The sequence below is a fragment of the Gobio gobio genome (genome assembly GCF_949357685.1).
Source record: "Gobio gobio genome assembly, chromosome: 17".
Taxonomy (NCBI): domain Eukaryota; kingdom Metazoa; phylum Chordata; class Actinopteri; order Cypriniformes; family Gobionidae; genus Gobio; species Gobio gobio.
The window spans coordinates 11,570,891-11,585,642 of NC_137110.1; the positions used below are offsets into that span (position 1 = coordinate 11,570,891).

General features: G+C 39.5%; 1 protein-coding gene across 4 annotated transcripts in view; it reads left to right on the forward strand.

Annotated features, from left to right (window-relative positions):
• The window catches only part of pdzrn3b (PDZ domain containing RING finger 3b), a 127,823-nt gene extending 114,547 nt beyond the window's left edge, over nucleotides 1–13,276 (forward strand). For all 4 annotated transcript variants that reach the window (XM_079841206.1, XM_079841208.1, XM_079841209.1 and 1 more), the window contains 7 exons: nucleotides 4,040–4,293; nucleotides 5,115–5,202; nucleotides 7,851–7,949; nucleotides 8,101–8,163; nucleotides 8,248–8,349; nucleotides 8,443–8,559; nucleotides 11,016–13,276. In XM_079841206.1, coding sequence (XP_079697332.1) covers nucleotides 4,040–4,293; nucleotides 5,115–5,202; nucleotides 7,851–7,949; nucleotides 8,101–8,163; nucleotides 8,248–8,349; nucleotides 8,443–8,559; nucleotides 11,016–12,548 — 2,256 coding nt within the window. In that variant the 3' untranslated portion in view covers nucleotides 12,549–13,276. The remainder of the gene's footprint in view (nucleotides 1–4,039; nucleotides 4,294–5,114; nucleotides 5,203–7,850; nucleotides 7,950–8,100; nucleotides 8,164–8,247; nucleotides 8,350–8,442; nucleotides 8,560–11,015) is intronic.
• Nucleotides 13,277–14,752: the final 1,476 nt, after the last annotated feature.

Below are 14,752 nucleotides of genomic sequence, written 5' to 3' on the forward strand. Positions count from 1 at the left end.
AACAACTCGAGGTGAGTAATTGATGACAGAATTTTTGAGTGAACTATCCCTTTAAGCTTAAACTTTGTCTGTCACATTTTGTATGTTGTTCTTCTTAAACTCATAATGTGTAGAGTGTAAAACGTTCACCACCAGAGAACACTATATATCATGGGAAAATCAGAGTTTGAATTGGTATTTGTGAAGCAGACATTGATGATGAAGTTGGAGTTGAGTGAAATCAGATCCTCCTGATCTTGTTTTGCATTGAATATTTCTGTGTTGTTGAGTAGCATCTCCCAATGCATGTTTAATTTTGACATTTCATTGAGTTTATTGATGTTGACAAGTAGCGGGAAAAAGGTCTAATCCACCTTGCATCAGAAAGGATCGACTTTTGATCATTCTGGTACGAATCAGAGTTGGAGTAATGACATTAATTCTTGTAAATTATTGTCTGTAATGGTAAATATACCATGCTAACTTGTGATTGAGGTGAGTAGGATATTTAGTATATTGGAAATAGACTACAATTTTGTTTAAGGCCTTAAGCCAAGACCCAGATCTAGATCAAGACTAAGGCTATGTTTAGCTACACTAAAAGTTTGGTTCAGTAAGATGTAAGCACAAATATACTAAGCAGCATGTGAAGTCTATATTTTGAATTTAAATATGTCAGTATGAATATTGTTTCTGTTCATTGTCTAATGCAGCAGCATGTGTCATCCGTGAGTGGCCGTTCCACTGGGTCCGTGTTAAACAGAGGGTGAAGAAGCTCAGTTTGCACCATTCTGGTGTGTGTACTCCTCAGTGAGACGGTGTCAGAGGTGAGCTGTGTGAATGGGGGTCCCGGTTCCCTCCTCCTCCTTGCTGAAGAGGCAGTGAGGCAGAACGTTTCCAGGGTTGAGGCTTTGTCTCGGGGTCGTGGGCTTCGAGGAGGAGAGGGATTCCTAAACACTTAAGTCTTACCGGGAATCAGACTGACACACAGAAAGGGATGATTGTGTTATTGACCTAGCTGATGGAGAAAGAGAGAGGAAAAATAAGTCTATACAGAATTGAATAGGAGTTAAGAGTTGAAAGGTAAAATAAAGAAAAGGAAAGATCAAGAAAAGGAAAGAACTGCCATTTTCAGTAACAGCAGTGAAGTAAAAAAGAAAATGATACCTTGGTTTTGTATTTTTTGGACATGTACCATTGTACTGCCAATTTTATTTCTAGGATAGCATTTACTAACCAGTACATTTTCAATAACCATGTAGTTTTGAAATGTACCATGGTATGATATGGTTATACTGTGGTACTTTGAGATATACTGTACTGAAATGAATTTATCATGGTAGTACCATGCTATGATCTCCAATAAAACATACCTTTGTAAGCGTTTACATAATGTTGAAGTACCACATACATTAATGTACCATGGTTTTACCAAAAAAAAAAAAAAGTAGTGTTCATTTATGAAGATGGTGAATCTTTGTTTCGGTTTGGAAGTTTCAGAGTTTGGATTCATATTGGATGTTCCAATTATCCCTCAGGCTGGGATTAGTTTTAATCCTCTTGGTTATTAGTTAACATATTCCCTCTTCAAAGCTGAAGTGCTCCGATCCTGCCTGTTTGAAAATCCGAGAATTTGATCCAGCAGCTTGTGAATTAGACTCTATATATATTTCTCACAAGTGATTTATTTATTTATAAAGAAAATTGAATGCACAGTGGATTTCAGTGGATGCATTTCTAAAAGCTGTGTGAGCGATTTGAGACTGCGGCCAAGGTGCAGAAATGTTTGATGTAAAAGAATATGGCATTCAACTAGAGAAATCCATCCATGCCTCTCAGAAAATGTATTGCTAATCCATTATTTGTATGTAAATATATGTGAGCGCATTTGGAGATATACACTTTGTGTGCACTAATAAGATGTTTGTGCATTCTCAAACATTGCATCACCCAATTTCTTGTGTTTTTTCTTTGAATTTCATCACACCCTTGTGCTACTATAGCTGTGTGTGTGTGTGTGTGTGTGTGTGTGTGTGTGTGTGTGAGCAGGTTTGCATAAGTGGGTGTGAATGCCTCAAGCAAAGATCCTATCAAAGCTGTCTCTCGTCTAGAAATCAAAAATGAACAAATGGGGAATGCTGTGTTTGTTGAGACGAGAACATGGGGAAAAGCTCTATAAGCTCTGAGATAAGAAAGGCGGTTCACCCAAGGTCAAACATCCTGTTAGCAAACACACTAACAGAAACTGTCATGCTTTTGCATCCTAATGAAGGTGCGTCAGCTCAGCTGTTCGGTTCAGCTTGACATCAGCCTAACCGGGACATTTGTTTTGGATATTTATTTTTGGGAAATAATTTACACAATACACCAAGAATAAAATGTATACTTTTTAACTGCTTGTCAGCATGTTTTTGGACATGTGCTCATGTCATTTGATTCAAGTGCTTTCTGGTTACCAATGTTGATATTTCAAATCACCGAAACAAACACGTCCCTACCCCAAAAGGGTCTCGCCCCTATTTTGATAGCTCCGCCCCACACATATGTACGCAACCCGGGCAATGACTATGGCGGAATCTGCTGTGCCAGCCGGCCGAGGGTACGATGCCATCAATAAGTGAAAGCAATGTGTGTTACTATGGTAATCCAGGTCAAATGTTCAATGAAAATATCATCCCTTACATCCCAAAAACACAAACACAGTTCTCATGAACAACTCGATAGCACGAGCACGACAGTCCAACTAATGAACATATTACAAATATGACAAGATTAGAGTGTTATATCGATCACGAAAAGAGGAACCAAAGGAAACAAACATATATTAGGAGTTTATTGTCTCACACTTGGGGAGCTGACGCTTGACACAGACAGTGGTTTAACGTTATAGGATGTGGAAATGGGTCTTTATCATCGTTGAAGTGAATGACGATACAATCGCAAAAGGACAAACAAGCGAACATGACACACGAGAATGTTCAAGCAAAAGCTAGCATATATTAGTTCTGTGAAACAAAACCAATGTTATTCGGCAACCTCTGCGTCCGATTGCAGGCCTTAGCGCTCCTTGAGTTCTCTCCAACGCTGGAAAGCTGAAACTTCTTTCCTGATCGTAAGCCTTCTTTTGTTCCATAGATGTGGGGGTTTTTTTTATCTGCCATCTCTCTCTTTCGGTCATCGCTCGGCTCATGTCCATCTTGTATTTTGAATAATGACGTGCAGTGCTCTCTTCTCACCATCATTCGTAGACACGCGGCACGCCCCTTACTGCTGATTGGCTACAAGTTTGTTTTGGTCCACGGCCAGAGACACTTTTATAGAGCAGTTTTGAAATAACACACCCCACCTTTTAAGCAATTTATTTGTTCTCAGTTATGTATTATATACACTTTATTTATTTATTTGTCACCCTGAATATCTGCATTAGACATTATTTTTTTTTTAAATGGTAATAAATATTTATTACCATTTGTAATATATACAAGGTAGCATCTTTTAGGATAGCAACAATTGCAATTTCAGTACTGTACAAATCCATTTTGAAATTTCCCTTTATGTGTGCAGCTCAGACCCCATCTGGCCTCGGTTCTCTGCACTAAAAGATTGCTTTGAACCTCTTCTTTCTCATTTCTTTCAGCCCTCATCAGCAGAGCTCTGCTCTTGATTGGTGTGTCATGCTTTGGCCCTGAAGCTCGCATTCATTTCCTCATATACAGCGCCCGCATTATCTTCCAGGGAGGTCCTCGTCTTCAAATTACTTAGCTAAATTTGTTTCCCCTGGTTCAGTTTGTTTAATGACCCTGATTAATTAGCAAGAGAGAGCTTTCTAATTTATGTTGTTGTTTTGCTGAGTCTATCTTTGACCCCTGAAAACGGCGAGAGACACTACACAACAGACGTTTTGTTCTGTTGGAACAGTTGTTTCATTGCTTTGCTCCCTTGAATTTGTCATCTCTTTTATGATGGAGTAGATTTTATGCAGTTTTCTCAGTCATGCAAAACTCCATACATATTAAACGTTTTTTATCATCAGTGCCGTTATGTTTGTCTGTTTCAACAGGTCAATGGAAAGGACTTGTCCAAGGCGACGCACGATCAGGCAGTGGAGGCCTTCCGTATGGCTAAAGAGCCTATTATGGTCCAGGTGCTACGCCGTGCTCCCAGACCCAAACCTACTGGCCCAACTGGGGAGGGGCAGGTCGTGGACATCAGCACCCAGACGGACATCACCTTCCAACATATCATGGCCCTCAGCAAGCTGCCAACCTCCTCCCCGCCTGTAGATGTGCTTGAGCAGTACCTGCTCCCAGAGGGGTGAGTGACTGCATATCAGAATGCATATCACAGATTTCACTTATGACTGACACCTAACTAGTGAAGATGGTGCTGTTTATAGCAAAGAGAGTGCTGCCTGAGACACATTACAAATGTAGCATTTACTTGCCATTTCACATAATTCATAAGTTGCTCAACTAGACGTTTAATATACTTGTCAGACTAACAGTGTTTTGGCCCAGGGCACAAGATGAAATTAAGTTGCTCTCATTTATTTGGATTTGCATTGCCCTCTCACATCTCACTGTGTGTGTCCTCAGGGTTCGTCTCTCACGTATTACTGACATGTACTTGGTAGCCAAGAGAAAATAATTGAATTGATTTTTACCCAACACACCAAAATTAAATAGAAATGTAAATCTAATTTTCGCAGATGCTTGTTTTTTTTTTACCTCATTAAGTCTTGTGCTTTGTAAAAGATTTTGGCTGATTTGTTAAAATAGGTTATAGTTACAGCTCTTCAACTCGATTGGATGAGCCATTTTATTTTATTTATTTGTCTGTTTTCATTATTATTATTAATACATTAGAATATTTAATGAACATTGCTATCTTTTATCACTATTTCTGCCGTTTTATAAAGCAAGTATCCACAAGAAACCACATATTCCTGTGTTTTTAAGTATAAAATCCCTTAAACGCACGCAAGATGTGAAATTGACAGCTCAAACAGCCTGGTTTCATTGAACGCATTTATTAATCAACCATCTGAAACTTGAATACAGGGTTCAATTTATAAGCACATTGCCTCTATATTATTGTTCTTTACAGTATGATATTGTTTTGGTTTTGTTTTCTAGACACTCCCCTGCACATGAATACTTCGACCCCAATGATTTCCTCGAGGGAATGCAGCATGAGATAGAAAGAGAGGAGCTGGAATATGAGGTAATGCCACACAGAATCTCTCTCTTTACTCCGTCTTCTGTTGTCCCTGAAATGTGAATTAAGACATGCTGACGCCAGGCCTGATGCAAACTGTCTCCACTGATCCATTGGTGAATTGACCAACTACACCCTCCCTCACACAGAGACTGAAGTGGTCAGCTGTACCAATATCAAGTAGCCTTTTTAGCCTTGTTCACTTGAACAGATGCAAGATGGGATATCATTATTTACTTTTGTCATTGACTTATATATCAGTGAAAAGAGATTGGAATTGGACTAACGACTGGAGTGATGGATCTGAGTGTACAATAAGCACAGACAGATTACGCCGTAATGAGAGTGGTGGGCTGTGAGTCATGAGGGGTCACGAGTGAGTCCATAAAGAGATGAAGTTCAGAGACTTATAGCAGCAGATGCTCTGCACGCAGCCCTCTCAACGACCTCTCATTGGCCCCTGAGGGCCTCCAGGTGCCACAGTGGGGGCCCTGCAGACAGAGATCAATGACCAGGATGGGACCAGTCTGAATGCCCAACAACACCACTTCCCTCTTGCCTTGTGTACCTTGATTAATGCTCTCCATTGCACTTCAAGGACAAAGGGAAGAGCGTTTTAGATGTTGTGAGGTAAAAATGTGTGTTTTGGAGTCTTTTCATACCGTAGTGCAGTGTTGGCAACATTTGTAATCATGTTATGTAAAAAACTAAACAGCTTATCAAATACTTCATCAGCATGGTCATGAGCAAATTCATACTCAAAGTAAGGTCAAATCAAAGGTCTGAGAGATTTATAACCGCCATTTATTTCTTGGGTAAAAGTCATGAAAACTGTCAAGCACGTTACGATTATATATCACCCTAAAATCAAAAGAAATAATAAGTAAGGATTTATATTTTTCAGTTACATTTAAAAACAAATTTTTAAAGACTTTTTATATGCGAAAATACAAAAAAGAATTTGAATACAAAAAAGTATCATATGAAAAAAATTACAATAATAATTTATGCTGATTTAAATAGTTTAGTTTTCACAAATGTATTAAAGGTGCACTATGTAACATTTTCAGTAAAATATCCAAAAAACACTAGGCCAGTGTTATATATATATATATATATATATATATATATATATATATATATATATATATATATATATATTTATATATATTTATATTTATATTTATATTTATATATTTATATTTATATATTTATATTTATATATTTATATTTATATATTTATATTTATATTTATTTTGTTCAGTTAAGTACTTACAATATCCCAAATGTTTCCAATTATTTGTAAATCGTGAGAAAATTGCTATTTTGAGTGAGGGAGTCGCCTCTCAATTGCGTCATATCTGCGTTACCCTCGGTTTCCGGTTTTATTTTGCAGAAACGCTTTACTCTCACTGCAGTGTGAACAAGTGTCATAGCAGCCGCCGAGTAACGTCATAACATCATTTTCAACACACTCAGATGTATCTAATATGATAAACAGAGCTGCGTTACCTCATACTCATGACCGGAATAACATAAACGGCGCCGACGACTGTGGCATAATAAAAGTCCCGCTTCTCGCGAGGCGTGTGTTGCGTTCATCTTATTAACAATCACTCCAGCGGCCTTGCTCAGCTCCTCAACACTCAGTCCTGCTCTGCTTCATACTACAGCAACGATAATAATCGTATCCATGAACATGATTTCTGCCCGAGTCCTATCCCGATTCTTTTCCTCAGGCTGTGAGGGGAAGACCACATGTCCCAAGATTCTGCGCTCAAACTTGGCGTCATCAAACTACTCCTTTGTTTTGAATAGGCTACCTCTAGCGGACGGAAAAGTTACATAGTGCACCTTTAAGCAGCACAGTTGATTTGAACTTTTAAATGCAAATAAGCATATTAGAATTATTTCTGAAGGAACATGTGACACTGAAGACTGGAGTAATGATGCTGAAAAATTCAACTAGAATACAGGAATAAATTAGTATATTCTGTGCTATATATACAGTATGTGTATATATATATATATATATATATATATAGAGAGAGAGAAGGAGAGTATATGTATTTATTTATTTATTTATTTATTTATATTAAATACATGTAATAATATTAACAATATTACTGTTTTACTGTATTTTTGTTTAAATAAATATAGATTTGGTTAGTATAAAGAATTATTTAAAAAGACTAAAATCTTACTGACTCTAATACATTATATATAGTTTCTTTACCTGGACATGTATTCATGTAAGTCACCTATTTACATTGACTAAGACTGATGGTGGAGCATTTGTTGGTTGTTGTAGATTACAGGGGATTTTTAGCAGTAAACTGTTTGATTGCTCAATAACCGCTTCATTCACCCTCTTCCTTCATGTCTGCTGTGATACCAGCCCCGTGAGAGCTGTGATCTCCATATGTATCTTGTAGATTACAGGTGTTGGCACAAGATGAATGAGACTCGGTTGATGTACATGTTTGCGGCAGCATGTAGTTCTGTCGCAGCACTCTTTAATCTGGGCAAATTATTCAAATGTGTAGATCAAGACGGCAGATTGTGTACATTTTTATGATAAAGCTGCTTTGTTTACACTGTTCGCCAAGTCAACATACAAAAGACTTATAGTTTGCGTCTTTCTCTTCTTTCAGGAAGTGGATTTATACAGAACTAATATCCATGATAAATTGGGGTTTACTGTGTGCTACAGGACCGATGATGAGGATGAGACTGGGATCTATGTCAGTGAGGTGAGTTCTATCATGAAAGTAGCCATTTTTGTGATTGTGAATGTCTGGGGTACGTTCTTTAAAACCTCTGTGGTTTCACTTGTGATATACTGTATTTATTTATTTTTTATCGGGTTTGTATTCTTGGTCAACAATGTTCGTCATTGTGCAGATTGATCCAAACAGCATTGCTGCAAGAGATGGACGAATTCGAGAGGGAGATCGAATCATTCAGGTTTGCTTTATTTCATTTAATGTCATTTGTCTTATTCCATCATAGTCAGGCATTGTCTAAAAAAATCTCCACTCCACAATTCAGATCAATGGCATTGAGATCCAGAACCGCGAGGAAGCAGTGGCTCTTTTAACCAGTGAGGAACACCCAAATGTGTGCCTGCTATTGGCTCGACCAGAGATACAGGTCAGAGACCCAAGCTACAGACACACCATACATGCAATTCACCAACTTTGAAGGACAGCTGATATCTGTTTTCTCCTGTCCTTGTTGTTTTAGCTGGATGAAGGCTGGATGGATGATGACAGGAACGACTACCTGGATGACCTCCACATGGATATGTTGGAGCAACAACACCATCAGGCGATGCAGTTCACCGCAAGCATGCTCCAGCAGGTACAGTAAATCCATCACAAAGTCACCCGTGGAGTCCCTCAGGGGGCATATCAGTCAATCATAGCTCAGTCTGTCATGGCATGACATCTAACATATCAATCATAAATTCTGTGTCCGTCACTGAGCAAGAGGTAAAGCAGGCAAGCTAGGACTTTGGTTTAAAGAAAGCATGACTAGTTTAGGCCCCATTTGTACCTGGTATTAAAGGTTATGTATTTTGTTGACTTGTGTACTTCGTTATCCCAAAAATGTTTCCATAAATGTTTAAAGAGAAACAAGCAATTTTAACCAGGACACGGACCGTTTCTGTGCATCGCCAATCAATGATACATATCATATCGAGTTACCCTCGATTTCGATTTCTCATTTTATTTAGTAGAAACCATGGAAACATCAAAGACGCTTTAATATATTATGCGTTTTATTAGACAGGTTAGTAACTGTTTGGATACATTCATCGACAGAAAACAAATCATTGTTATATAGCTCAAAACAGTTAGTCTTATTGTTTAAATCTCGTTTTCTTGATTTACCATGAGTACCATGCCTAATATTGATCGAGCTTACTGCAGGGTGCAACAAGTGTCTCGTAGCCACCGAGCGAACGCACAGAGTTGCATTATAACATAACTTTCAACACACTCAAATGCATCTAATATGATAAAACATTGTTGCGTTACCCCACATACGCATGACCGGAAGACACCGAAGCAGTCTCATATGGCTGCATTAAATTTGTAATCCCAAACAATATTAAATGATTGTTTACTCTTGCTTACTCGTATAATATGTATGCCAAAACTAGAAACTTTGCCAGTTAGGGCAAGGCTTCCAAAAAAGCATCCTCCAAAAATTCTGGAAAAGCATGTACATACTGTAGATCTTGACCAAAAATGTATTCACCTCTTGATGGAAATAGATGTTGTGATGTTATTTCTATCAAGAGGTGCATACATTTTTGGTCAAGATCTTATATTGACAATGCAAGAGTCCAGCACTCTGTAAAGTCTCCTCCAGCACATCCCAAAGGCTTAACATACATTTAGGGTCAGGACTCAGAGGTGCCCATTTATGTGTGAAAATGCTTCTTCATGCTCCCTCTCAACCATGTTACCACAATTTGAGCCTGATGAATCATTTTGTCATCCTGGAATATGGCCATAATGTCTCTTCCTACATGGTTGTTTAAGAAATGAAAAGCTACACACTCCATCAGTTAGGGTTAAAAGAACTGTTGCCAAATATATAACATGCTAGTAACTAATAACTGCAATAATGGTCCAATCATAGACTCTTTAGCATTTGCCTATTTAAATTCAAACAGCAACTTTTTTTGGCCAGGCGGTATATATGCACAATATATATCTTGATGGGGATGCAGCAATATAGAAATATTTGATATGATAAGCAGTGATGGGAATAACGGTGTTATAGATAAACGGCGTTACTAACGGAATTATTATTTTCAGTAACGAGTAATCAAACAAATGACTGTTTCTCCCGTTACAACGCCGTTAGTGTTACTAAGAATAAAATGTGGCGTTACTATAATTGAGCTCACTCAAGCGGTTTTCATCAGAACAGGCTCTCTGTCAGTCGGATCTGCAACGTTTTTTTTTTCTCTGGTTGGTGTGTGTGCGCGTGCCGGCGTGCGTGCATGCGATGCGTGTTGGGGGGTGGTACACATAACTGATGATGATGATTGGTGTGTGGGAGACAATGTTGAGGTTGATAGGTTGAGTTAGCTTTCGCAAACTGGAGGTCTAAGCACTACTTTTCCCTCATTGAGGTGAAAGGTAAGAATGTTTATGTAACGTGCAATTTATCCAGAGGAAGAAAGAGTTTCTCCAAGTCGGTGGCAAGTAATTCTAATCTAATGAAGCACCTCACATCATCACATGCCGCCTCAAAATTAGTGGCTAAAAACCCAGGTGATAACGTGAGCTCCACTACCAAAGGAGTAGTATAGTACTGATAATATTTACACAATATTTACACTATAGTAGGCCTACTGATAATATTTACAATAATGTATTGAATTTGATAGGTGTCTCTCACATTGTCCCACAGCAACATTACAATAGTGTACATTAATGTACAATGTTTTATAATAATAATTTATTCTATTAAGTGTCCAATTCATACATTTAACATATTTAATATTGGGGGCATCTAAGTTATTTGACATATTTGAACATTTGAAAAAAATAAAATAAAAATAACACAGTTGTTACTTTCCCTGGTAATTAGTTACTTTTATAATGATGTAACTCAGTTACTAACTCAGTTACTATTTGTAAGAAGTAACTATAACGAATTACTTTTTTAAAGTAACGTGCCCAACACTGATGATAACTGATAATTATTATTTCATATTAATATTAAGCCGACTGACATCCAATCAGTATGTAGTCACACAAATCGAGTAATGACATTACCAAACTTGTTTTTTTCAGAAGAAGCACGAGGAAGATGGAGCTACAACAGACACTGCCACGCTGCTCTCCCACCACCATGAGAAGGACAGTGGAGTGGGCCGCACTGACGACAGCACACGTAACGATGAGAGTTCTGAGCAGGAGAATCTTGCAGATGACCAGACCAGCGCCTCCACCACGCTAGGCAGCCGACGCATGCTCGCCTACAGCCAGGACACCCTGGGTAGTGGCGACCTCCCCTTCAGCAGCGAGTCCTTCATTTCCGCAGACTATGGGGACGCGGACTTCTTGGGTGACTTTCCTGCTGACGAATGTGAACGGTTTCGCGAGCTTTTGGAGCTCAAATGCCAGATGCGGAGCACGGGCAGCAGTGGTACACCAGAGCAGAACTTCTGGCCCAGTGGCAGTGTAGGTGGCGGACAGGGTGGCGTCGGCGAGGAGGGCGTCGACAAAGAGCTGGAGCTTCTGAACGAGGAGCTCCGCAGCATTGAGCTTGAGTGCCTGAGCATAGTCCGAGCGCACCGCATGCAGCAGTTGCGCGAGCAGTGCCGCGAACAGTCCTGGATGCTGCACAACAGCGGCTTCCGCAACTACAACACGAGCGTGGATGCAAGACGCCACGAGCTAGCAGACATCAGCGAACTCCCAGAAAAGTCAGACAAGGACAGCTCCAGCGCGTACAACACGGGAGAAAGCTGTCGTAGCACGCCGCTCACTCTAGAGCTCTCCCCGGACAACTCCTTGCGACGTGGAACTGAAAATCAGGCGGAGGCAGGGGCGAGTAGCGGTACATCGGGTGTCAGCAGAATTCTTAAACCTCTGCTATCGCCTGTCCAAGAGGCTTGCAGCCCCAGCAGGGGTCGTCCAACCTTGTTGAAAGAGTCGGAAGCCGGAACCCAGCCTGAAGTCCGAGAGCGCAAAGCAGGTCGCCATGCCCAGCCCCAATCGCCCTATAAACACGCCCACATCCCGGCCCACGCCCAGCACTACCAGAGCTACATGCAACTGATCCAGCAAAAATCAGTGGAGTACGCACAAAGCCAGATGAGCCTAGTCAGCATGTGCCGAGACCCCGTCGCTTCTGCTGACTTGGGACCCAAGATGGAATGGAAAGTGAAGATCCGCAGTGACGGCACACGCTACATTACCAAGCGGCCCGTCCGGGACAAGCTCCTGAAAGAGCGAGCCCTACGGATCCGAGAGGAGCGCAGCGGGATGACTACAGATGACGATGCCATCAGCGAAATGAAGATGGGTCGCTACTGGAGCAAAGAGGAGCGCAAGCAGCACGCCGTTCGTGCCAAAGAGCAGCGCCAGCGCAGGGAGTTTATGAAGCAGAGCCGCATTGACTGTCTGAAGGAGCAAGGGGGCAGCGCCGAAGACAAGAAGGAGCTCAACATCATTGAACTGAGTCACAAAAAGATGATGAAGAAGCGGAACAAGAAAATCTTTGACAATTGGATGACTATCCAGGAACTGTTGACCCATGGTACAAAGTCCCCCGATGGGACACGGGTGTACAACTCCCTACTGTCGGTGACCACGGTGTAGGCTCTGTAATGTTCTGTATATAGGACACTACCGATTGGGGTAGACAATCCTGCCTCGTTCAATGCGGCAACATTTGTAAATAGGAAATATGAATGCCTTGTCTGAAGGAACTTTGTCATTTGCCAAGAGAAAGAACAATGAGAGTTTGAATAGGACGATGGATTTATACAAGTGATGAGAACATGTTTTCTTATTTGCTCTGTCCATTTCTATATTGAGCTTGTGGTTTGAAATATTATAGTTTTGGAAAACAATACAAGGACCATAAACAACCATCAGCATTTTGTTTCTTCCGACAAGTAACTAACAGCCAGCAGTATTGTACTTTTTTATGCATACATATTGCTTATTAAAGTAACGCAGATATTTAGCTTCATGGTCATCGCAGAATATTTGTCAGGTGTCATTATATACTTTGCAGTCAAGGTTTTACAACAAAAACGATAAGTTTGCTTTACAGATTTGAAAGAAAAGGTGCTGTTATTCCTAAAGTTCATACTTCACTACTTCAGCTACTGTTACATTAGACATGCGTCACAGTGAAACCATTTATTAAAAAACGAAATCTGTTCTTATTGTTGATATCAATGTTTGTTGTAGACAAAAAGCCTTTTGTATAGGTCTCCACTCTATTACAGCAAGATAATACAGTTTAACAAATCATTAGTTAGAAATGCAATTTGGTGTCTTGTAAAATGAGAGAAATAATAAATTATTGTTTTATATTTGATGAGCTTTCGAAATATTGTTGTGAGCATTTATTTTTATTTTCAGTACATTTTTTTACTAGAAAAGTGGTCTCAGTTCACAGGCACAATAAGTTGGGTTTTTTCTTCAAATCAGTTTAAATGACTGCAACAAAGGGTTCTGCAGATGTGTGTGTGTTTCTGTTCATGTTCATCAAGTCTGTTAGGGGGGTTATGGGTGGATGATGTCCACACTTCAGTGACCACTCGACCTCAGGGCCACTGACCCAGCCCAGGCCCTTGTTTCTGCTTATCTGTCCCCAGCTGTGTGTAGCTCTGAAACGTAGAGCTCAGGTCAGTGAACAGACCTCTCATTACAATCACACTGAAAGGTCTGCAATACCACAGCTGCAATGAGCGGCTTCTGTTCTTAGAACACACACTAGCTCAGTCTTTTTCGGGAAAACTTCATGTCTTTGCATTTGATGATAAAATATCAAATCAAGTGCAAACAAATGATGCTAAAACTTTTCTCAGAACTTTTGTCTTAGTTTATGTCGCAGTTTGTTTTAACCAATTTTAGTGAATGGACTAAGTCCAGAAAGTAGTTGTTTATACTGAACTAGACATTAACTATATTGAACACGTTCCACAAGATTTGACAACCAGAAAGTGTACATATATATGTTGCAAGAATATGTATGTTAACCACTAGCAGAATCTGGGAAAATGTGAATAATTGTAACTAAATAGAAGAGATCATACAAAATGCATGTTATTTTTTATTTAGTACTGTCCTGAATAAGATATTTTACATAAAAAAATATTTACATATAGTCCACAAGACAAAAAAAAAGCTGAATTTATTAAAATAACCACATTAAAAAGTTTATGAACCATTAATTCTAAATACTGAGTGTCTTTCCCTGGATGATCCACGGCTGTGTTTTTGTTTTGTGATGGTTATTCTTGAGTCCCTTGTTTGTCCTGAGCAGTTAAACTGCCAAATGTTTGATTGATTCTTCAGTTTTCCAGCATCTTTTGCATATTTGAACCCTCTCCAGCAGGGACTGTATGATTTTGAGATCCATCTTTTCACACTGAGGACAATGAGGGACTCAAACACAACTCTTAAAAAAGGTTGAAACATTCACTGATGCTCCAGAAGGAAACACGATGCATTAGGAGCTGGGGGTGAAAACTTATTGAATTTGCAGATTAAGGTAAATTGTACTTAATTTGTCTTCTGGGAGACATGCAAGTGTCTTCTGTCACTTCTGAATGGCAGTACTAAATGAAAAAATATATATATTTAAACAAAATAAGAAAAAATTCATCCTGTTCCAAAGTTTTCACCCCCAGCTCTAAATGCGTTGTGTTTCCATCTGGAGCATCAGTGAATGTTTCAACCTTTTTTAGTAGGTGTGTTTGAGTCCCTCAATTGTCCTCGGTGTGAAAAGATGGATCTCAAAATCATACAGTCCCTACTGGAGAGGGTTCAAATATGCAAAAGATGCT